This window comes from Numenius arquata, chromosome 11, assembly GCF_964106895.1.
Source record: "Numenius arquata chromosome 11, bNumArq3.hap1.1, whole genome shotgun sequence".
In the NCBI taxonomy this organism is placed as follows: Eukaryota; Metazoa; Chordata; class Aves; order Charadriiformes; family Scolopacidae; genus Numenius; species Numenius arquata.
Genome location: NC_133586.1, coordinates 28,680,035 through 28,705,676, shown reverse-complemented (window position 1 = coordinate 28,705,676; position 25,642 = coordinate 28,680,035). Strand labels below are relative to the sequence as shown.

At 37.8% G+C, this 25,642-nt stretch overlaps 1 protein-coding gene across 1 annotated transcript in view; it reads left to right on the top strand.

Annotated features, from left to right (window-relative positions):
• DOCK2 (dedicator of cytokinesis 2) overlaps positions 1-25,642 on the top strand; it is a 188,001-nt gene that overhangs the window by 4,225 nt on the left and 158,134 nt on the right. The window contains exons 2-15 of the mRNA XM_074155774.1: positions 5,915-5,998; positions 8,389-8,429; positions 11,157-11,212; positions 11,370-11,466; positions 13,095-13,243; positions 15,316-15,451; positions 17,647-17,801; positions 18,426-18,507; positions 18,940-19,075; positions 19,655-19,730; positions 20,741-20,817; positions 21,190-21,315; positions 22,135-22,259; positions 25,114-25,212. Of these exons, the coding sequence (XP_074011875.1) occupies positions 5,915-5,998; positions 8,389-8,429; positions 11,157-11,212; positions 11,370-11,466; positions 13,095-13,243; positions 15,316-15,451; positions 17,647-17,801; positions 18,426-18,507; positions 18,940-19,075; positions 19,655-19,730; positions 20,741-20,817; positions 21,190-21,315; positions 22,135-22,259; positions 25,114-25,212 (1,439 nt within the window). The remainder of the gene's footprint in view (positions 1-5,914; positions 5,999-8,388; positions 8,430-11,156; positions 11,213-11,369; positions 11,467-13,094; positions 13,244-15,315; positions 15,452-17,646; positions 17,802-18,425; positions 18,508-18,939; positions 19,076-19,654; positions 19,731-20,740; positions 20,818-21,189; positions 21,316-22,134; positions 22,260-25,113; positions 25,213-25,642) is intronic.

Sequence of the window (25,642 nt, the reverse complement as noted above, 5' to 3'; positions counted from 1 at the left end):
TTTTAACCATATAGGGGTATTTTGTCTTCTATGTTTTCAGAAATCTTTGTTTTCAAGTCTGAGTGATTCTTATGTTGAATTTCTAAGCCTGTCATTAGAAGCCAGCCCGACGCCTTCAGTTCCCCCTGCTGAGCAGAGTTTCAGCTGGAGGGCGTTTGGCCCAACCTTTGGATGAGCACTCGTATGGGGAGTAGATTTTGAAGACCACACAATCCCAGCTGGCGTCCTTGGTTATGCTAGGATGCAGGCTCTGTGCCCAAGTTTGTATTTTAATTAACTAAACAGGATACTCCAGATACCGAATACTTAAGTTTGCACTTGGAAATCATATACCTGATTTTAGGCATGAAGTTTGTTCTTAGTCTTGAAGCATTCTCAGCATACACGTATGCTACTTTATGGACGGTACAAGACAGAAAAGTCATGGAAGACGCCTGGTTCTAGATGACAATTTCCTAGTAATGTGCAAGATGAAGTGTTTGAAATCTGCTCAGAGCTTGAGGAAACTCACACTCGTGAAAAAGTTACGGGCTGGTGAAACATTGCGTTGACAGGCTAAACGCAAGTGTCAGATTTCCTCCTGTACTGCTGAACCTGAAAATGGGTATTTGTCGGTTTGAAACATGTGTTGGGGGGAGGAGAAGAGCGGGTGACATCTTTGAAACTGTAGAAAAGCATATGCTCAGCCTGAGTGCACAGAGCTGGGACTGGCTTGTCTGATTTCTTCTGCTGAAGACCTCTGAAAGCCATTTTACGTCTCTGTGAAATCTATGCAGATACAGCTGTAACGGAGGCAGAGCTTTGTTCAGGGTAGGCTGCCTGCTTCATGAAATGCAGCCCCCAAGCCCAACAGAGTGTTGTAGCTGCTTGGGAACCAACAGCCGTTTCGTGCAGTACAGCTCACTGCAAAAGGCCAACTAAAGGAAGATGAAGACAAAGCTGGGACAGAAATCTCTGTATCCACGATCTTTCAGGAATAGGAAAAAGCACACTTAAATCTCTGTTCTTCATAAAGACTTCTAAGAAAAAATGACCATGCTTCTATTTTCTATGAAAAGGTAGAGAGTCAGAAACAATATCTTCATATAACTAGTTGGGTATTGTTAGAACTTCCTGGTTCTTATCCTGGCTTTCTTGTGTTTAAGAAGGAAAATAAGTAGCTCAAGTCAGCTAAAACCTCCATCTGGTCCCAAGATTAAGCATGTGAAGAAATCTGTATTCAATTGTTAGCTGAGATAAGTTTTTAATCTGAGAACTGAAGTTACTCTTTGCTGAGCATGATTTGCAATGAATTAAATTAGTCTGTAACCCACCTTGAGCTTTGGTACCCGTCCCTGACCCGTGAAATACTCTTTAGAACTGCATCCAGGTCATGTTCATTATAGCACACTTGCTCTGTGAGATTTAAGGGAAGATCCTCAACTCAGAATACTGGAACACAAATTTTCTAGATTTCTTACCAGAAGTCAGGAAATGCTGTTAGGGCTGCGTAATATTTTCACATGAAGTTTGAATTACTTGCTGAGTAATTTCACCCTGTTTTCATGAGAAGAAAATGGTAAATGGACACAAAGACTTGATCTGTCCAGAAAGAAGGTACTACTTTTACATTAGTAGTCAAAAGTAGAACTGTGATACTTCAGGAACAAAATGGAACATGACTCTTGCTGAGGCTATTCACTATAAATTGTTTGAATATGCAAAACACTTCATGAGCTGTTCCACAGAAATCATTTCAGACAGTCCTCCTATTATGGTACAGTGAAATTAAGAGCTGGTTCAGCAAAGCTATACCTTAGAAACTTTTTTTCAAATTCTTTTTAAGTGGAAGTGTGGAAAGTAGCCAAGGAAATCAACTTGAGACATGGCTTATTGCTTGTATTTGTTATAGCGAACAGGACAGGGACTTCACATGAAGGAATCCAGGCAGGAAAGACAGGTCAGTGTTGCAGGTCTGTAGCATTCTCCTCCCTCACCATTCCCACCTTGCGTCAGGTCACAGTCTAATCACATGAATAGCATGAATGTGGTTTTTTGAAGCACGTGAATACTGAGGAAATGTAGCTTTTTGAGGAAGGGATTCTGTTACCTGGATTACTGTGAGTTTCTAGAGTGTTTTGTGTGTGAATGTTCCCAAATGAAGTACAAATAATGATTTTATGGTGGGTGGGATATTTTTTTAGGTTTTTTCCACATGTCATTTTCTAAATTGAGGGCATATAGTTTAAATTATAAAGTATTAACTGTGCTTCTATCTCAATCTTGTGGTGGTTTGAATTTATTAGTTAACAGGAATTAACAGGAATCCTACTCAGAACAAAGAGTGACTGTTTCATTTACCTTATGTCTCAGAAGAGAAATGTCCTCTGCAGATTTTCATTGCTCTGCTTTGGAAAACTTGCACATACCTTCATGGCTTAATGAAACAGGCTTCATAGCCATGCATATATTCAGCAGCATACCCACATGTGGGGGGAATGTGCATATCATATCCCAGGGCTCTGGCTTTAATAGATGCGTAGGAATTAAATGGAAACGCAGGAATTCTCTTCAGCCTTCATGCTCATTTTTTTGCTACTGGGATGGTCACCGGTAGATGTCGTCACTTATGCTCTGGGTGGCTGAATGTGTGAAGAGCGACAGCAGATTAGGCAAAGGAGCTTCTTAGAGTAGCTGTCCTTAGAGCATGTGTTGTTTGGCTGAACAAGAAAGGATTCTCTGGGCATGCTTCATGGGATGGGAACCACTTCCATCCTCCTGAGATACAATTCAAAGCCTACTTGTGCTTGAACAGAGTTCAATTTGGGAAATCCTTTATGTTAGCAGTTTGACTCAATATTTTTCAGGCTTGCTTTCTGAGGCAAAATTGTTGTGGTGGTGTGCTGGCTTTCAGCACGTCTCCCGAGGGAGCCAAAACAAACACCTGGAATATAAGGGGCTTTTCCATTGGGTTTTCTTTTTTGTTTGTTTGTTTTCTGTGTGTGTGTCCTGCTCTAAAATTACCACTGAGGTTATGGTGAGCTCTAAAATGACAGTATTTATTCTTTGCTGATCTAGGGGGAAATCTGCTAACTGTATTCTCAACAAACTGTAAAGTCCATATTTAGGAACACTGTCTTAAGGCTGGAGTTCCCGGGCATTCTCTGTGCCATTCTGGGAGAATCCGACAGTATCTCTGTACAGATGCTATTATTGGGAGCACCTCAGCCTGATGCTGCTGGGGAAGGCATATGATGTCCAAAGCTCTCCCACTAATCTTATTGCCATGATATCAGTGGCTCCTGAGGTCAGTAATTACTACTGGGATTTAGAAGGAATGCCGGGCACCCTTCTGTGCCTCGAGGGTACCGTCTCTTTTTGTGTTTGTGGCTGGGATAGAGGATGCCAGGGAGTGAACTGGTAGAAAGTTCTTCAGAGTGATTTGAAAGGGCCTTTATTTCTACTGCTGGAGAGTTTATTTAAAAAAAAAAAAAAAAAAATCACTCTGGTGTGAGTATCCTACCAAAACCACTTTTAAGTCCATAGAGGTTTTTCATATACTATTTTTGATGAGCAAAATAAATGAAATATGTGTTTGTGTGCACAAAACCGCACACACACAACTCCAAAGATCTCAGTGGAGTGGGGAGGAAAGGGAACCCTCCTCTTGGCTGGTGAACTCACAATATAAAATGGTCACACTTTATAAGGGAAATGGTATCGGTTACAGCTGACAGAAGATACAATGGTCAAAATTTCCTCACAGTTAATAATCAAAAAAATTAGCAGATATGACAGTTGTCTGGTGCTGTAGATAATACATCAGAATGTAGCTCATGGTATTAGGTTGTTTGACTGTTTATAGAGTTTTTTGCAATGGTATATGAGAGAGAATTTCTTACCATAAAATGTCTGGATAGGCCTATAGCTTAAAACTTCGAAAAGGAATTTGCTAAACTCATCCTACCAAAGAATCCAAATTCTACAGTAAAATCTCTCATTAAAGTTTCCACTTACTCATTTAGAAAAGTCTTAGCTGATACAGCTACTTCCGTTGTCAGTTTGTTACTGTACTTTTCAATATAACAACTGCTGCTAAATGAAGTTTTAAAGGGAGAGAAACCAATATGCAATGTGACTATGACTCAGTAATTTGCATCTGTATTTTGAGACAAATACAACTAAGTAGAGCAGTGCATATTTTGAAATATAAAGTGTATGTTAGTCAACAGTAATCGTGATGTGTATGGACATTTCAGGAAAACTTACAGTAAGAGTACACACGCTCCCAACACTCCACTGGAAATATCTCTTTAGACATCATGATAACTTAGGACGGTTGTTTGCCATCTTCCATTTCTTAAAGTGTGTGGAAAGGAAGCCAGTCAGAACATAACTACACACCTACTACTTAAATTCAATTTTGTGTGGAGCTAAGGCTTTTCTCTGAGGATCTCTGAGGAAACGTCTTCAAGAGTCTCTTGAAGAAATGGCTGAATGTGGACAGCAGAGCCTCACTTCAAAGTTACTTTTCTTTCTGTCTGTCTGTCTGTCTTTCTCCTCCCTTATGTTTAATGATTCCAGCCCTGCTCCACCCAATCAGCAGGAGGAACTGGTAGGAAGGCCTCTTCATGTCAACAAAAACAAGTACTTATTTTTGGTCTGAAATTCCTTTGAACTTCTGTTCCAGAAATATAATGAATATAACAATGGAAAAAGAAACAAGAAACAAAATTTATGAAGAGGACTCATCTATTTAGCTCTATACTCCTACCTTAGGCATTTTCATGAAAGGCAATTTAATTTAAGTAAATGTTTAAGTGAAATATGTCATTAGCATACCTTTTGGCCTAGCAGAGATGAATATCCTGCTTTAGAAGCCCAGAGGGGGAAGGAAAAGGAATGCAGGACTATCCTGAAGGCAGGCTCACCTTCTCTCCTTTCTCATCAGTCTTCCCCTAGTCCAGAATACTGCCAGTTTGGATGCTCTGTATGTGTGGCTGGACTGTCATGAGAAAAGGAAGAAAACTCTGCCGACTGATAACTTTACTGCACACAGAGGTCATGGTTAGTCGCTAGGGTACAGTTCCTACTTGTACAGTTTAATTGTGGTTTCAGGCTTACATATTTTAATTGGTTCCCCTGTGTGACACTAGCTTTAATAACTGCTTCTACTCTGTAATGCTACTGTAAAAGTCTATAATCAAGCCCATGAAGAAAAAATATAGAGAAACAAATGCTTACCATAGCTGCCCACATCCTGTAGCCCTACAATGTAAGAACTAGTAAAGGAGCTTAGTTTCTTGAATTCTCTCTGAAACTTAGCTGTTTCTTAACCACACATAGATAAGCTTCTGATTAGAATGCTTTTAAAATCTGCTGCTCCTGTGTTCTTGTCAGAGTGATTAAATACAGAAAGTTATGAAACTTTCTAGTTTCCATATGAAACACAGTTTCATGTTAAGATGAAGCATCTAAACCCAGGAAAGAATTCAGTAAATTCAGTCTTTATATGTGACTCTGTGCCCCTTCTCTCCAGTGGAGTCACACATTTTTGTAAACCATGCATGTAAATTACTTTAGACCAGTAGACTAACAATTCTCCAGCACAATGAACATGTATGTATCAAAGACCTGCATCTAAATAGGTGCTCTTCAGTCCTGTGCAGAGCAGTTATTATAAATAGCTTATTTTCATGCGTATGCTGGTTTTTTGTTTGTTTTTAGCACTGGCCATTTTCAACACCTTTGCGTTTTCATAAGAAAAGAAATTAAGTAATGGTAACAGATGAAGCGTCTGGATAGAATTATGGTTCTGTTTATTCGAGTATGTTTATCCTAGTATCAGAATCTTAATAACCACGTCTGTTTTTCAGTTTAACTGTAGTCTATGGCTGTATTGAAAAAACAGTCTTTTTGTCCTTTAATTTTTCAGCTATATACAATTTCAAAGGCACAGGAACACCACAGCTACCTCTACAGATCGGTGATGTGGTCCATATCTTGGAGTCCTGCGAAGGTAAGTCAGCTGCCTTCAGGCTATAGGCTTCTGTGTGAACAACTTCATTCTTTTACTTCACAGCAATTCCCCGGGTTACGTAAGTAGTTGTCTAATGCTCTGATTTGTACTGGTGGTGGTGTTCTATTTTGAGGAAGAACCTATTCATTTTTGGAAAGCCAAAATCAGAAATATTATAGTACATGTGGTTTTTGGGGGAGCTACTACTAAATGAGGAAGTCATAAAGGTGAATGTAGCGTTTGTGAAGTTCATGCTGGCTTGTAAAATACCTGATAGAATTTACATTAGATTTGACTGAAGCTTTAACGGAGTAAATTTATTTTCAATCTGCAGTGATGTTCCTGAGCAGATAAGAGTTTTAAAAAATCCCCACCTATAAAGTGCTTCAAGCTTTGCAGAATATATTGTAGAACTATCTTCTTTACCCTTCTTCTATTGCCTGTCAGCTGCATCTTGGTAAATGTAGTTACGTTAAAGAGAAAGGCCAAGTGCTGCATTACCCAGTTACAGAGACAGCTCAGTGTTGAAAGACACTTTGTATGTTGTGGTCATAAAGCTGCAAAGCAGCTGTTCGAGCACAGCAGCTTTTTTTTTTTTTCTTCCTCTATTTGTAAAAGAAATTCAACATCTCTAAGCAGTAGTGAAAATATTGATGTCACTCATTAGACTATTTGTTGACAGATGCATCTCTCAGTCATGAGTGACCTCCCCCAAAAACCGCTCGGCATAATTCTTTAAACCTCCATTTGGCTATGAAAAAATACATTGGCAAACTGGAAACCTCCTCATCCCTGTATTGTCTCTGTTAATTGCAGAAACAGCGTTCTAGGTTTCTGACTCCTCTGGTACATTTGTTGCCAGCCCAGCCAAGCAAGTTGAGTGATGCTTAGGGGTTATTTTTCTCTAGAAGTCTTTTCTGAATCCTCTACCCTTACCACGCGATGTCATAGGTTGCTTTATGAAATATGTTTGTCAATGAAGTGGAATCTTTCATATTGTGCAAGTAAGGAAGTTGATCTTTTATCAGATATCTTAAAAAATATGCTACCAGCTGCAGCTGAACAGTAACCAACAGTAACAGTTTTTTTTTTTCCTGTGCTTATTTTACATGCTATTTTAGTTTGTTTTACATGCACAAAATATATGCACAGAACATACATGTGCAGTCACAGCAAGTGGGATGAAAGAGATTTTACACACTTGGTTGTAAACAGAGACTATGTGCAAATAATTCAGTTTTAGAAATAAGGTGGAATTTTATTGTTGAGAAGATACTGGAAAAAAATCTCAGTACTAAAAAAACTTGAAAAAAAAAGTGTCCCGATTTTTTCTTTGAGGTCAGTGATTCTCCTGTGACTTTTAACATTGCCTTTCTTACAGTACTGTTTGGGGCTGGGATTCTTTTTTTTTTTTTTTTTTTTTTAATGCTTTGTTTTCCTGGCTGAAATACCTGTACTGTGTTAGAAATGGTGACAGAGAAAAGGTGTAAGAAAGAGACAATATCTGTTCATGAAATTACAGACAGAAAATGCTTTTAGTCATAAAATGCTTTCTTTGGGGTGAAATAGAAGAAGTATTCAGTAGAGTTGAATACTGTTGCTGTACAGGTAATGTTTCATCATGGAATGTGTGCACAGTGGACGTGGCTTCTGCTGTAATTTAGTAATCTCTTCATTTTATGTTCTTTGTAGAAATTTATCATGACTTAACTGGGACATAGATGGAACAAAGTCTGAATTAGTATTTGAATTGACACTACTGCAATACTGCACTCATCCTTTCCTTCAGAAGAGGTTTCTACTTATGAATGGAGCAGGAGCCTGATAATAACCCCTCATTTTCTTGAGATTCTAACTTGAAATTTACCTTAGGAAGCTGCTTATTAGAGTTGGGTTCAAAAGCTGTAATTCCTCACAGCAGAAAGATGGCTTACTCTTCTGACATTCAAGGAAGTTGGGTATATAACAACCATGTCCTGTATTGGATCAATATTACACCTAGAACACAGTCGGAAGAGCTTCGTGGGCCATCCAGTATCATGAGTGATCTTGGCTGAGAGAGATGTGTCTGTGTTATACAGTACATCACAAACCAGCTTATCCTACCTTTTCATTATGTGAGCGTGGGGGTGTTAAATTCTGTGTAAGATTATCTGTACTTAATATGCAAGACTTCAAAGTAGACCTTACAATCATACTTGCTAATGTGCAAATCATGCTAAATATGCTTGCTGATATTCACTTTAATTTCATCTATGTATTTTTGAAGTAACTAATAATTTTTAAATATCCTATACTAGATAGTTCTTATGCGAAACAAAACCCATGACTTTGATGGTTTTTTTATGCATATCTTCTGTCATACTAAGTGCACTCTTCCTTCCTTTTAGATTGGTACAAGGGTTATCTAGTAAGACATAAAGGATCAGAGGTAAGATCACGCTATTCATACCTATGACACTACTTTTAAGGAATCAACCCATGAAGTAGGTTTTTAGTATCTCTTATCAGGTAGTCCTATTTTGATTTCTGAAGTCAGCTATCTCTGTTCTCCTTCCTTTCAAGATGAATAAAATGATCAGCTTTTGTCCTGGACAATGGTGGTAAATATTAGAAGTGAGGACTGGGAGAAGCAGATCAACGAAGAAAAAAATGTGTCTGTGCCTTCAGACTGATGAAGACATCATTTGAAATAACTTTTTTTTTTTTTTTTTAGTTGATTTGCTGCTAGATGCGCCTGTTTCTGCACTTTTTTCTAAGGATTCTTCAGGTCACATTTAATATAAACAACTCTCATGAGCCTGAAATTCTTAAATATATCTCTAATGTACAAAAAATCGTATTAAAAAAAAAAGTCAGTATTCTTCTACCTAAAGATGGAAAGCCACAGATAAATAGGTTTTACCCTGGATAAGATGACTCCTAAGTAACAAGAAAACTACTTTTTAGTTTCAAATGCACTTTTCTAGAAGAAAAGCATTTTTTGAAACTTGCTCTTAAAATCAGACTTTAAGGGAGCGCAATGCAAAGGCATTTCAAGTTAGAGACTCACACCTATATTACAGTAAAAATGTTTGGTGGAAGTTGCTTCTCTCTTTTGCCTGGAAAAAAAGATGTACAAAACTTTCCCAGCCACTTAAAAAGGGCTATCTGGGGAGCAGAGAGACAGTTGTTGGCAGAGTATATGCCATCAGAAAAAAATTAGTACAGTCTGAAGTTGTCTATTTCTCCTTTTTCTTATTTGTATTCAGTGGTTTGTAGATATTAGCAATAACTTGCATTAACTTAGAATAACAAATTTGTGTCTGTTTTCAAGCTGTATGTGGTAGTAAAATATTTTAGTTTCCTTATGGAAGTATTAGATGCTTGAATTAATGTTTCATTTCATTGCTTAATGACTGCACATCCTAAAAGACGGAGAAATGACTAATTAATTGTAATAATCATGCATAATCATTTTCTCCAGACTTCTACGCGTTGTTTCTCGTGTTCTATGAGCTCTGACACAACTGCATACTACACCTTATTTGCTTGCTTCCGCTTCTAGCTTGTCACAGACGATGTGGAAGCCAGGCTAGTGATAAGGTGTTCCACCCTAAGTTCTTTATACAGCATAGTATTTAAGTGGGAGCTACCTAAAGCAGTTACTATCAGGTGGCTGATCCGCAATAACTGGGGGTGGATATGAGAATGGCTAACCTCCCATCCTGTCCAGTACTACAACTGTGTTTTAAATACTCCTTTGACATTTCTTTTGGCTTAAAATGCTATTGCTGTTTGTTCTAATGCAAATTGTTATTTTAATTGATTAAAATTTAGTCTAAAATTAAAAAGGGAAAATATTTACCAGAACTAACTACTTCCTTTTAACTAATTCTTAATATTGCTAAAGGGCTTCAAGTTCAACATACATAACATGTTTTAAGAACTAGTATTAATTTCATATGCTAGTATTTCACTTAAGTTAGTTTTAATGGAACCTTCTTTTACTTTGCTTCTTCATGGACTCTTTTGAACTTAAATCTTAATTAAAAACTGTGGAAGTGATAAGACGTGATTGTGTTAATTGATTAAGATCCAGTGCTAAAAGAAAATGGCTATAAAAACTGAAATCTAATTCAGAAAAAAGCTTTGTAAAGCTGACATATGGATGTCAGTTATTGATTAGAGAAGCATCCAAGAAGAACCTAGCTTAATTACCAAGACTGGATTTACCAGTTAATCTGAGGATTATCATGGATAGACTGACGGTCAAACATTCCTTTAGGATGACTTAAGATGTAGAGCAAGGACATATCACATTAGATCATTTTGTCTGGTGACCATTTTTTTTTCCTATGCTGGTGAATTAAAAATAAATGTTGACAATGTCATGAAATTTGTTGCCGCCTTTGCTACATCTTGCCAGGCATCTTACTGCATGGCCCTAGGTCGTACAGAATGAGACCATAATCTCAATTGCAGTGGTGCCACATATACCTAGGAGGCCTGAGTGTTTATAGCTTTAATAAGTGTCTCCCTTCTTTGTGCATTGCAAATGAAAGATCGGTTTTTTTCCTAAAGCAATTTTAGTCTTATGCACAGTGTTTTTGGCTCTTATGCTTTAAAGTAAACTTAGAGTTTACTATCCTTCATGTCAGTGGCTGTTTTGCTATTCATCCTGAGTGATTTCCTCTGTCTATCAATATTTCTTTCACTAGATGTGATGATCCTACAGCAGCATCTCTCCTTTGGTTTGATAATCAAGCTGATCTCTAAATAAGACTGCATTTTTTTCTAGAACAAGAAACGTATGGACTCATGCACAAAGAAAATGTTTCTTTACTGTATTTACACTGTATGTCCTATTTTCTGGGGGAGTAGATAAGGGGTGGGCATGGGAGATGGTGTTTCTTATGAAGAAATGTAATTCTACACATTCTATGTTTGCCTATAAGGATATGAAAAAGCTTCAGTATTTGTCTGTCAAAAAGAAATGCATCTAGCTGGACAGAAAACTAGTTAGGCAGCTGTTAATTTGGAGATTACAGTTTATGTTCATAGTCATAGTTTTATGAAAAAGAATTTAGAAGTGGGCTTTGGAAAGCTCCTATTTGTTAATTAAGTATTATCGGAGAATAAGAGTGGTTTATTTTTATTTTTTTTTCTCCTTCAACAGGGAATATTTCCTAAATCTTTCATCCACATCAAGGAAGTTACTGTTGAAAAGAAAAGGTACTGAATTTAACTGGTTTATTACATTAAAGAATGTCCGGTAAAGAATGAGTCTTAAGGCATTTAAATGTCTTAAGCACAGTAACTATAATATAAACCCATGAAACTCAGATATATTTTTCATTTTCACTGTGTTAGATTTTCTTCTCTTTTCTAGACATACAGAAAATATAATACCTGCTGAAATTCCTTTAGTTCAAGAAGTTACCACTACTCTCTGGGAATGGGGAAGCATCTGGAAACAGCTCTATGTGGTATGACATTTTTCCATGCCTTATGTGCCCTGTTAATTACTCCTATTTATGCATATTGAGGTCTTGTTCAGATTAGTGTCTTTTCTTAGATGCAGGGCAGGATTTGGGAGGATTTAAGAAATTATTTCTTCAGCACTGCTTAGATGATTACCATTTTCTTCAATGGCTTTAAATTACAAGGCTGACTTACTGCTGAAGAGTACTGTAACTTCATGCCTTTAGTTTCAACACCTTCAGTATCCTCTATATAATAAATTATTTATAATTTTCATTTGTAGAGTTGACACATTTCACGATAGGAGCATCAAACAACTGAGATGCATTTGAAAAAGATTCACAGTGTTCTTGGGATGCTAGAACAAAAGTTGTTCAAAGGTTACTGGGAGCGTGTAGCTATTAACAACTGGCAATTTCAAAAAGTCAGTATTTTTACTTTATCTTAATTTTACATTTCTTAAAGAAAAACATATTTTTTTTTTTCAACTTGGAGAAAAACACTTTTTTCCTGTGAGCATTTTTACCAATACATGGAAGTGAAATGAATTCAAAAGTATTAGACAAAATGGCCACTGCATCAGCATCTGTGCTCCTTGTAAGTAAGCAACCTGAAGTCATAGTGGTCTTTTGCATATGCTGGTAATGCCCACAGTGTAATATAGAACTGTAGAATTGATTAATGATTTCCTTAAATTATCTTTTTATTTTAATTGGACCCGGAATATTTTTGCAGTTCTTAACTATCCTTTATACACAGACCAAACCTTTCTTGTAATATTATACCTGTCCTCGGACCACAAGACTCTTGAGAGACAAAATTTGAATTTGAAGGATAGAAGGCTAATTTTTACATTTGCATAATCATAGATATTTTGCGTGTTGTAACCCTACATAAATCCTTACTGATTCCAGTTTATGAATTTTTGGCTGTCAGACTTTGATCAGCGTTGACTGGAAAAAATACAAATGATGGTGAATTCTCTAGTACCTGAGTAGTCTCTTCTGATAACCTGTTTCAGTAACTTGCAGTGACTGCTCCAGGATCCCAACCATTGGGTTTTGTTTTTCTCTGTTGGGGCAAAGAAATCTTGAATATGGTGTAGTTTTCCCTCATTAATATATTTTCTGCAACATGTTAATTCTTAGTCTTCCTCTTGTTAAAGTCAGCAATTAAAACTTCTCTTGTTTCAGTGAATGACACTCAAGCTACTTTAGTGACTCCTATGCATTCTCTCACTTTTAAGAGTATTAACACCCCAATCAAATGTTGTTCTCACCATGCTCTTATCAGTATCTCATACAGAATTAAGTAGGTCTATAATGTTTTCTCTTTGAGACTTAGTTAACACATTTTAAAACAGTACAATTAAATGAAACAAAAATAATGTCATTCCCTATCCCCATACAAACTGCCTAAATTTCATATCATTTCTTTATGGTCACATGGGAGATTCTGTCCTTAACAATTTGTGGGATGAGAGGAGGAAGAAAGCCAGACTCAGTACTTCACCTAATTCTTGCTCCTGCAATCACTTAGCATTAAATAAGACACTGGAAATCCTTTAACTGTCAAGATCAGAATTTCACTTCAACTTGAAGCTTGAAATCTACTGTTTTCTTTTATACCTTAGACAAATAAGAAAGAGCGGTTCCAGCAGGTGCAGTCTATGATGTATGACTTAATGGAGTGGCGGTCACAGCTTCTGTCTGGGACTTTGCCAAAAGATGAGCTCAAAGAACTCAAACAGAAAGTCACTTCCAAGATTGACTATGGTAACAAGTAAGTGGCCTATATTGCTTCTGGAAAACATGATTTATTTTAAAGCACCCCGCTAGAACAGAGATGATGATGAAATTTTTCTGTTTGCAGTTTTGTAACTCATTAATGTGAGATGTAGACATACTGAATCTTCCTTTTCAAACTTCTACCTGTTATTCCTGTGATAGTAGTAGATATCACTTTGAGGCCTCTCATAGAAAATTGCTTTTTCAAAATATTAATCTTTTTGTTGATAGATATATGAGCTTGTGAATTGTAAAGTTTTGAGGTCAGATATCTGGCCTTTATATACATATAACATCAGTGTACTTGGGACCCAAAGCTGGTCCATCCTTCACAAACACAACCTATTTCTAATAGTGTTACGCTACCACTTCAAAAGTGGTGCTGAAAGACCTTAGTGTGATGGATGAGCAGCAGAAGTCTGAGAAGTCTGAAGTGTACAGAGCCTTTGCGAAAGGTACCACATCACAAACCCATCCCTCCCTACCCACTTCACTAGGGAACTTCCAGGCAGAACTCTGGTTCTGGTAATAGAAGTGAAACTACGAGGGACAGAATGGCCATCTGGTAAAATGCCTTGTCTCCTTTGGTCTAATGAAAAGTCACTGCAACACAACACATTTTTGGCAAAAATGGGATTATGTGGGGTTGAGTGGTGTTCCACCCTCTAATAAAGAGGAAGAGAGAGCTTGGTAAGCAAATCTTCATAGTATTGGTTTTATAGGCATTGGAATCTGCTTATGAACTGTATTTAGCTATTGCCAAGTGCCTGTGGTTACTGTGGCCTGAAGTCCTATGTGCAGCTGAACATCTTCAGTTACCTGTGGCCAGACATAAACAATGACCACAAGATGTTATGAAACTCTTAACTTGTTCACTGTGATTTGGATGCACAGATTTCTGATAAATTGTATTCTTACAGAACACACTATGGGAATACCCGTATCCTGCTACAGTATGTGGAGCTGAAGGGTCACTCCAAGACAGATTTTACTTTGAAACGCTCCAATCAAAGAAGCCTAGTTCTGATGAAGACAACACTAACATTTCTTTGCTTTTAGACTTCCGTTTTTGCACTCTCTTCTTTCCAAATTATGAGACAGTAAGCTTCTTCCTTTAGAGGAGCAGGGGTGTTTAAAATGTTTTGGGGTTGTATGGAGGAAAAATGTAAGTTGGATAGTATTTGTAAGTACCTGAAAGTGTGGGGTTGAGTTGTGATGTGTGAAGGAAACGTGCCAAACTGTGGAGAAGAACGAAAGCGGAATGACAATGGAGGCTGAGGGGGTCATTTTGGGAGAGGAGATTGAACACCAAATCAGGAGCTGCTGTGGATAATCATGTAAGGTGATGAATATGGTTTACAGTCTGGTCTGACACAGACTGCTTCAAACAACATTACCAGTGCCATAAGGGCAGCCAGTATGTTTTAGAAATTGTGAAAGGCACAGTCCAGCATGAAGTAGACCAATTTTAGAGGGGGACGGAGGAGTGAGACCCTGGATAAGCAAGAAAGGGTATCTCTTGGCTGAGGTAACACCGTGACACTGTGGGCAAGAATATGTAGGATGTATGGAGGCAAGACTTGAGTTTTGAACGGCAAGGAGAAAAAAAAAAAAAAAAAGAGTGGGAGGAAGAAGGGCAAGATTTGTATGAGAGCAAAGAAGAACAGAGCGTTATTAGTTAAGTAACAGGACTGGGAGAATAAGAGGGCAACATAAAAGCAGAAGGTAACAGGAAAAACCTCCACATCTTGATTCCAAAGGCTATATGTTAAAAGGCAAAAGAGATGAAGACTGCTTGAAGTCATTGAGCATGGTGGATCTATTTTATGTGACAGGCATTTAATGCTTTGGTGACATTACTATAAATTCCTGAAATGGATAAATACTGTACAACAGCTTGAAAAGAAAATCGTGGGCTTAACTTTTTTCTTCCATCAAATACTGTTGCATATATTTAAACTTGTTTTGTTGCTTTAAAACTTGAAGCAGCTTCTTATGCGTTACATTCTAAGCTTTATTTTTATAGAAGGAAATAACCCTGCCGTTATGCTCTTTGTATTTTCACAGGATACTTGAGCTAGATCTAATAGTTAGAGATGAAGATGGAAATATCTTGGATCCAGATAAAACCAGTGTCATCAGCCTATTTCATGCACACGAAGAAGCAACTAATAAAATCACTGAGCGAATTAAGGAGGAAATGGTAGGAATGACTGGCCAAACTTGATGCTTCATTTGCTAAAATCAAAATGAAAAACCAGTACAAGGGTTGAAGAATGCTATGTTCTACCATAGAACCTGTTGGAAACTTTTGCCTCTGACTGAACTAAGATTAGATTGACATTCACGTTATAAATATGGCTAAGCCTCAAATTGAGTTAGTTGCATTTGTGCACTGGATTCAGGCTGTGGGTGAAGCTGAAAGCCTGTGTCTAAAGCTGGTTCTAAATCCATTCCTGGATTCCTAAATAGAAATACATCTCCTCGTTTCATCTGTGGGCTATTTAATAGGCTGATTCGTGTAGTGAATAGTTATATCCTTAGAGTTCAGGCTGCAAGCTACAACTAACCAAAGCTTTTTTTAGAAGATCTTGTGACAACACTAGTTGTTTGCTATATGTCACTGATAGTTAGTTCAGCCCTGGAGTTGAAGAATTTAAGCTTGCTAAAGAGGAACTCAGGTGAACTCAGTATAATCTTGTGGACACCATAAATCACCATGCCCAAGCAAAGCTGATGAGTGCATAAATTTAATCTTGTAAAATGGAAAGCATGAGACTATACTTCCTTGACATACTAGATCTGTTCAGGGACTTGTAAGACACTTGGGTTCTTTTCTTCATTCATGAGAAAACAAACAGTAATAAAGCAAGTAAAACGCTTGGCAGAAAAAAGTGGTGCTGTCATGGCACTTCAATAATGCCCAAGACAAATCACTGGAAAAAACCTTATGAGTTGTTCTCATCCGTGTCACTAAATAAATCTTGCTTCCCAGACATAAAATGTAATTAACTGACAATATAAGGAAAATTAAACTTGGTAGTCCGCAATAGACTGTGTCCTGTTTTAAAAACAGAGCCAAACAATGGATAAAAGTGCTTTAGGCCATCAAATGTTAAGTAGCTGTTTCTAGGTGGTTAAAATCCGATGCAGGTAGAAATTATGAGCCTGTTCTGAACCAGTGAACCTGCTCAGCTGTGTCCCAATCTCAGCATGTTATCAGTCTCCAAAGCAGTGTACTTTGTTTTGCTAGTGTTTCTAGCACACTGAAACCTCATTACAATGTGGATAGTAGGCCTTCTGCTATATCCTACTATGTTAAAGAAAATCACCTCTTTCAGACTTCTAGGCTTTCCTCTATAGTGATAGCTTGGTACTTTCTCTTCTCTTTAAAAGTGGTGGTAATGTTTCACCCTTTATGTAATTACCCAGTGGCTGAAGAACTGGCCTAAGATATGGAAGTCACAGAATCACAGAGTATCTCAAGTTGGAAGAAACCCATAAGGATCACAGAGTCCAGCTCCCTGCTCCCTTCTCCTAAAGGGGTTTAAGTTTTTACAGCATAGCAAAAACATTGTTAAATCATTTAGGCACAGACTTTTACCAAAATTTTACTAAAGGACTTCAGAATAGTTCCGTTGGAAGCAGCCTGATTTTTTGGGGAGGTAAGGTTTTGAATATATTCACATACAGGAGCTGGCTCTTTTCTCCTAACATAAAACCTAACATTTTCAAGAAAGGAAGATTTCTTGAGGTGAAGGGAAGAGAAACAGCTTAACTATTAATTGTGTTGTTTGGAAATATTCATAATATAAGGTAATCCCTGTTCCATTCCTAAAAAGGGACACCTGCCAGGAAAGGATAATATGCTTAGAATCCCATACAGGGGAAGTTCTTACTCATAATACTGAGTATGTCCACTAAGTATTGCAAAAGATTAATTTAAGGCATCTCTGTCATCAGCTTTTTCATTACTTGCACACGGAGGTAGCTCCCTAGTCTCCCTAGTGTTTTGAGGAACCCAGTCTGAGCTTTTTATCTCCTTGCATACAGTGAAGACTTGGGGGAGGAAGGTGCGATCTTCATACCTATGTCACTTCTGCACCTTCTAACCAACCTGCTCACTTTCTAGCTTCGTAGTAGAAAAGGGTGTTGACGCACTACTGAAGCATTGCGGAGGGTGAGAAACTTATTTGCGAGTCATGTCTGTGTTATTAAGCAACATCTTTCAGAAGAATATACAGGGAAATGCTTATGTGCTGTAAACAAGCATTTTTATCCAAATTTTCTATGATTTTTCAAGATTAACTGTTACATATGATAAAAACTGAAACTGCTTGTCGTATCCCACCACATTAATTCATGGATCTAACTAATGATTTTCCTCCTCCTGAGTAGTCAAAGGACCAACCAGATTACGCATCGTACTCCCGAATGTCTTCATCCCCCACTCACAGCCTATACGTCTTTGTGCGGAATTTTGTGTGCCGAATTGGAGAGGATGCAGAACTCTTTATGTCACTATACGATCCACAGAAATTAACAATTATAAGGTAAGCTTTCTTTTTTAATTGCAAAAGAGTAGCAAAAGGAGCTAACCAAAATGAATTAAGAGTTGCCAACATGCTACTAATGCAGAGAATATATATATATTTAAGGAAGAGAACTAAAAGGAAAGGGAAGTGTGGACAGATCTAGTTCCTGTTGGCTACTAAAGAATTCTAGGGTAAAGGATGCCAAATATTTTGATACGTAATTCCTGGATTGAACATTCTGGAATTCTGGAGAAGCCTGAGACCACTTCAAAGTTAAGAGATTATTCTTGATGGGGAATGTTGTGGTGTCTGGAATAAAGCGTTGAAACAGGAGGAAGGGGATAAAATGGGAGTAACTTAAAAATATAAGTATAAAGATTATGTTGAGTATTCCTATCAGATTTATGATGTTAATGTTTCCTAAAAAAAAGTGCCCTTCTGTCTTAAGTTCAAGTTATTACTCAAAACTTACTGATGGTGTTTTGTATAGCATTATTCTTGTCTTTTTAGTCTGGTACTAGATTTAAGCAACCACCGCAGACTACTGTCTGTTACGCAACCTTTGTTATGTACTGTGGTTTTTAATGTACTATAGAACAATTTTCACATCACATGATAATAAGATATTTATCTTCAAAACAGTGAGAACTACTTGGTGAGATGGGGGAGTAAAGGCCTTCCAAAAGAAGTTGATATGCTCAACCATCTTAAAGTAGTGTTCACAGTAAGTTTTTTCCAGTTTACCTTACTTAGTATTTATAAATTAGATAGTCTCCTCTCTGTAGTCACTATCAGAACTCCTGAAGATTGAGCAAGATGAAGAAGGAAGCAGAAGTAACCTTAGAAACAGAGCAAGATGACCAGTCACTGAACGCTTTAAGGCAGTGACAACGCTTCAGTCTCCTTTCTTTAAATCAATTTGCTGCCTCATAAATTTACTGATAACTTGATATTAATTTTATCTGCCATACCTCTTGATTGCTACTATTTTCTCTATTTATATTACCTTTTATTTTCTTTAAACTTTTACACTGTTGGGGTTTTTTTCCCCCACTGATTACCGAGGCTCAATTTATTACTGGAAGTCCTGTTTAAATTTCACAACTTCGTTCTTCCCCAAGTAGTATTTCAATTCATTTTTTCGTTTGTATCCTAGGATCTTGGAAATAAAGACCTTAGCAGAGACAAAATTTATTTAGTTTGTCAAATAGTCCGAGTTGGAAGGATGGATCTCAGAGACAGTGACTCAAAGAAATACACACAAGGACTAAGGCGGCCTTTTGGAGTGGCAGGTATCTGATGTCTCCTGTGCTACATCTGAATCAGGACCCAAGTGGTACTTGCCAACCTGGGACCTTAGAATCTCTACCAAAACATGTCCGAATACAAAATAGCTATATTGACTATCTTCCATATTTAATTTTTTAAGTCCACAAAGACTGCACCTACACTGGCATTTCGGTTCAGGTCAGAAATGTGCTTTTGAATTTCACTTCCTAATAATTCATACTTTCTGCTACGCAGTGCAAACTGAAGCACAGTACCAGAGTATATTAGAAACCCTTCCAGATAAAGCAAAACCAGCCATGATGTCCCAAGAGCACTACCAACGCCCTCATACCCTTATTCACTAGATTAGACCAAAACTAGTCTAAGTAATTCTCCCTTTACGCAATGTAATGTTTGTAGTGTGGACTTTGCACTAAATATTCTGCCCCATGAATCTTCCCCTATTGGGCTACACTGCTTGCTAGTGAAAAATCTGTATTTACCTTGAGGCACAAAAACATTAAAGTACATGATTCATAGATAAGAGGAGCTATTTTGCAATGCTATTATACGTTTTGATGTATTTTCTTGTACTTTTCTAGTTATGGATATTACAGATATCATAAAAGGAAAAGCTGAAAGTGATGAAGAAAAGCAGCATTTCATTCCCTTTCACCCGTAAGATAGTCAAAGATACCTTTTTCTATATGCACAAAAATATTTCTAGATCTCTTTGGCTGTAACAATGTGAAATGTTTCAAGAAAAAATAATTTTTCCTTTTAATAATTCTATGTTGTAATAGTGTTAATTATTTAATTATGACTTTAAAAGGCATTTAAGACTCGACAAGGGTTATATAGCATGTTAAATAAATGTGTATTTCTATGAATGTGCTCCTTCAGACAGCTAGAACCACATCCTATTTAAGAAAACCCCAGTTAAATAGTTATACATACTCAACAGTAAGCTTTACAAGTATGGATAACTAGGAATTTGTGGGGTTCATTCTGTTTTGAACTTTAGAAAAATCTGAGTAAATATTGGGTTTCAGTTAAAAAGTAGCTGAATTGTTATATGTTAACTATCTTAAAAAAAAAATGCCAGACCAGCTACCTAAAAATGTGATGCTCACAGATCAAATGCAGAGATGCCAGTATTCACTGGAAACATTTGTGTGTTTTACATAGCACTGCTGCTATGTATTATAGAGACTAAGTTTAATTCCGTAGGATACAAGTATGATATACCGGTTTATTATTTCACTTGTTTACAATTTGATCCAACAGGTTTGTTATGTGCGAATTTGTTTCTAATTTCAAAAGTAGCTGAAAAAATTTCAAAGTTCATTAATCTGTCAGGCTGTTTATCGGGGAAAAAGTGGACTGGACTGGCATTTGGTGAATGCATTAACATTGTGCGTCCCTACAAAATGACAAGCTTTCATATGCCAATCTGTCACAAAATGCCGTTCCTACAGTTGTCGACTGAATCTTTTTCACTTCAGTGTACACATAAGCTTGATGTCAGTGGTCTGTAACTTGTAGTGAGAGATAACGAAATTACAGAACATATCGTAATAAGGTCAAGTACTGCAAAGAGGACTGAGGCTGTTTGTCATTTATGTTCTGAATGGTGTTTGATATGTTTAGCACTTAATTCCTAGTAGACATTGGTTTTTATCTTGCAGGGTAGTGGCAGAGAATGACTTCCTACACAGTCTCTTAAGCAAAATCACTGCATCAAAAGGGGACAGTGGTGGACAAGGTAAAGTATATTATTTAATTATTATTAATTTTTAAAGTAACAAGGTATTTTTTTGGAACTTGATTTTATATTGTTTGTTTTAGAGAAAGGCTTTTATGTTAGCTCTGTAGCACCAGCATGGAGGTGGGTCGACTTGGAAGCTGGAAGTGAAGAATCACGAGTTTGTTGCCAAATCTTAGAGGCTACTTAAATTAGCAGATACTGTTTGGGGTTATGCAGCTTTTACTTTCAGCCACAGGAAGCAGGGGAAGTGAATTCTTATCCGTATTTTGGTGGGTAGAGGAGGCAATCATCTGAAAACAGATTTTTTTTTTCTTTTTTTTTTCTTTCCTTACCATGAATGTAATCTATTTTTTTTTTTCCTCTTAATAGGGCTCTGGGTTACTGTGAAAATGCTTGTTGGAGATGTGATTCAAACTAGAAAGGACTATCCACATCTTGTAGACAGAACCACTGCTGTTGCTAGAAAGCTAGGATTTCCTGAAATAATCATGCCAGGTAGGATGTGCTTTGCTCCATAACAGGAATGGATGTTTTTCATTGCCTAGGTTACTGAGCATCAGCTGCAGCCTTATTTACTTAATTCTGTAATGGGTAACTCAGAGGCTCTTTATAATTCACTTTTCATGGTAAGTTTTATTCCAATATTAGAGGCTTATATAAAATAGCAAAATCCTTGGAAAGTCTTTTCTAGTACTTAAGCAGAAAAAAATAAGACAGTGAGGGATAAATCTAGCTCTTTGTACAAAGCGTTCTTGACTTCCAAGTAATTATGGTGGATGCTTACTTGAATTTTAAATTAACCTTATTTTTATTGTATCTTATAACTTTCCTTTAATAATAACAATAACAATGTGCTTACCATCTCTTGATTATTTTGGATTTAGGATATTTTCCAATTAAAGTCACTCACTGTCTGCAGTGCTCCTTTTTTAAAAACAAACAACGTACCACCCCCACCCCCCAATCCTTCAAGTTAAATCTCGATAAAAAGTCATCTTAATTTGTTCACCTAGAGAGCGAGCTGTGTATTTGGGGAAAATTTAGTAATGGCGTCATCTGCCACCTCACCAGCAGGTGTCAGTGCAGGACGAGAATTGCTTCAAGTCAGTGAGCACTCCCATTTGGTTGGTTTCACGTCACATCGCAGTATCTTCTTAGCTAAGAATAACAGAGCTGAAAATTTCAGTTCAGATGGAAAATAACCCATTTTTTATCTGTTTCACTGCAGAAAAAGAGGCACTTTTGTGAAGTTCAGTTGACTGTATGCTCTCACAGCAATTTAATTGATTTTTCACCTTTCAATTTCTTTTTTAGGAGATGTAAGAAATGACATTTATATTACATTACTGTATGGCGATTTTGATAAATATAATAAAACAACTCAGAGAAATGTGGAAGTGATAATGTGTGTCTGTGATGAAGAAGGAAAAGTGATGCCAGTAAGTTGTTTTTTTTTCCTGTATGGCAGACATGGAAATACGAGTTGCATTTTAGAAGTAAGCCTTAAACTTCTTATAAATTTTTATAAAATTGTGCAAAAAACCTTGCAGTTCCCTCACTTGTGACATCTTGTGACTGATAAGTTTTATGATGTTTAAAGTGACATTTGTAATTAAGTCCTATAAATGTCTTGCATAAAACTGTAATGAGAAATAACATTGAATGACCTATTTTAGCTGTGCCAAGGAACAAATGCTGTTCCTGACAATTACTGTGTTCTTACTCTAGGGTTTTTCTTGTGGAAATTCCCAGAGGAATGGAATTTGCACATTAAAATGTTATAAGTACCATTTTGACTACATAACAAACACTTCATTTGTGCCAGGAAGGCTGTGTCATTGTCCCTTGAATTAAGTTCATGGCAAATAACTAAATTAGTAACAACAGATGAGTGTGGACACTGTACATATGCAACATAAATATTTCAGTGTCTTATTGCTTGTCAATTTCTGGTTTGAGGAATTTTTGTCTTTTCCTTAGGGATTTTTTACACCAGTTCAGTATTTAGGGGGATTTTTGGCCTTTCCTTTTCTGAGCTTTATACTGTTCACTAAATCAGTAATGTGATCATGAGGATGAAATCACAAATAAGTTTCTTGAGATAAAATAAAGATGGGGTAAGTCATTGTGGTTTGTGACTTGCCGAAATGTGTTTATGATCTACAATTAAATGCTTGACCTAAAATGTAACCTTAAAGGTTGAATGAAGAAAATCCTAAACCCACATAATGCTTAGGTCCACACAACAAATTGTAACCCTGATTACAAAATGGTACCTATGCCTGTGAAAACACCTAACCACATGCCTTGCATGTACAGAAGTTAATTCTTGTGAAATCGACTTCAGCAAGCTCTGCTATTCGCAGATAATATTCTTGAAATACATATAACAAAGTATTCCTTAAAGACATTAACCTATTGCAATACGTTAAATCTTGCATTCCACTAGTATGTATGTTCAGTTCTGCAGATGCACCGTTTCTCCAAATACTAGGACAAAGTGGATTTGTCATGCTGTCTATGATCTGAAATACATGTTCAAATCATGCCTGCTCTCTGTGGGTAATATGCCCTAGACATGTTTTAGAAACTATTTTGAGGAATTAATTGAAATGCTCTTGAATGCAAGTAATAACAGAAGTAACTGGTTTTGTTAGTCTCTTATTTTTGGAGGCCTTTTAGTTTCCAAAAAATAAGTGAGTACCAGTACGTTTTCAAACCCATGAAAACGTATTAATTTTTATGTTTCTAATTATCTATTAATCAAAACAGGTTTATGGTCACTATACAGGAAACTGGTTGGCTCTGTTTAGGTATCTAACTAGTGCTAGCTCTAGATTTACTGTTGCAAGTAAAAGGCCTTTCGTTCCAAGTGAGCATCACAGAATACATTCAAACAAGTTGGTGCATAAACCTTGAAAAATCTGCTTGAAAATTCAAGCAGATGAGACATACCTTTCCGCAGTTAAATCACTCCGACCAGACCTTACAAACCATCTTCAGGTATCAGCATCACACCCTTCTTGTCACAAGGCATCCTGGTGTTTGAAGCAGACAGCTAAGATTCACTGGATTTTCAGCAGGAAAATGGCACCTTTACAGTAGTTTGCGTAGCCTATATAGGGTTAGTTTCATCTGTGCTTTCAGTAGAGAATTGAATATGTCTGCTTCTTTCACGTGCTTCATTTTTGTGTCTGGTGCCTGGTGTCAGTGATCTTGCTTCATCAACTATCAGCATTAGCAGTTACTCTGCATGTACACTCGTCAACCGCCCTGGGCTAGGAAAGATGGATGTAGGCTAAGTTTCCTCATGGACTCACTTAACAAGCTGAATTCCTAGGTTAGAGGAAATTTTGAACTCGATCAAGACTTTAAGTTGGATCTGTACTAGTTCTGATAGTCATTAGCGAATGGGAAATTCCAAATGTTGAAAAAACATAGGAGGGCATATGGTCAATGGCTCTACGAGGTTTAGTTTGGAAGTCACCTCAGGCATGCAGCCAAACACTTCTGAGATTCTGCTGGAATTGAGTATTTTGGCATAAGTGGAGAAATAAAATAACGAAGCTAGATTATTTTTACTTTGTGTATTTCTTCCACTAATTGAGATGATTGAGAAGAGAAATGAAGTCTTAAGTATCTTCATCACCCAGCTCTTCTTAGAGCCCACTGTGGAACCCCTGTAAAATGCAATCTATTTTGAATGATGCCATATCCAAATTAAAAACTGCTTGTTCATGATAGGCCTTCACCCTGCAGGATAGATGCTGGCCCTGAACCCATAGTTTTCATGGAGCGTCTCCAGAGGCTCCAAGCAGGAGCTGCGCAGGGCCTTGGGGCAGCCTGGCCCAGGCGGTGGGGCCTGCTACCCGGGGAAAGGTCTGCCTCTGCTCCCAGGCCTCGGCCAGGGCCCTCCGCAGGGCAACGGCGGTTTCATGAGGAAGCAGAGGGGCGACCGCCGCACTTACCCGCCTGCCGCTGTGAAGGCGCTGTGGGGCCCGGGGGCGCCGGGGCTGGGCGCTGAGGGCGGGAAGCGAAGGCAGGGGGAGCTCGGGGCCGGCCTGGCTGAGGGAACTGCGGCCGCCATGTTCTCTTACCTCAGTGTAGGGGGTAAAGCGGGCGGAGGCCGGCGCGGGCCTTGGCGGTGCGCTGAGGTAAATCTGCCCGCAGCCGGGGGCGGGATTACCGGGCACCGGGGGGACACACTCTTGTTGTTTGGTTTTGCTCAGGTCGTAAATATTTACCGAAATTAACGAGCCGCAAAGCACTTATTTCTTCCCTTTTTCTTGTAAGAATGCTGTTTGCTTGGGAGCGGGGGACAAACCCGTGAGTGAATACAGATCCGTTCTGTACTATCAGGTCAAACAGCCACGGTGGATGGAAACGTTAAAGGTACGGTGGCAGATACTTTTCCCTTGCTTTTTTTCTCTTCGTTTCTTGGTACATCACCAAGAGAACTTGCACAGCACCGGCTTTTTCTAAAAAAAACCTTGGTCCTGAATACAGCTAGAAGGATGGAGCCTTAGTCATACATCAGTTATTAGAGATATATGACTACTGAGGCTTAAAATGTGACCTAGAAAATGATGTGAAGATTCTGTTCAGCAAAACAAATGAGGTCATCTTAGATAACCTTATGTCCTAACACGTCTCATCAAAAATGAAGTATTACGCTGCTTCTGTTGTGGTGAAACAGTGGAGATAAGGAGCTTCAATAGCATGACGTTAAAAAAAAAACACAACAAGAGACAACTAAACCCCCACCCCACTCCCGCTGACCCCCCCACCCCCCAAAAAAACCCAACAACCACCAAAACCTTAC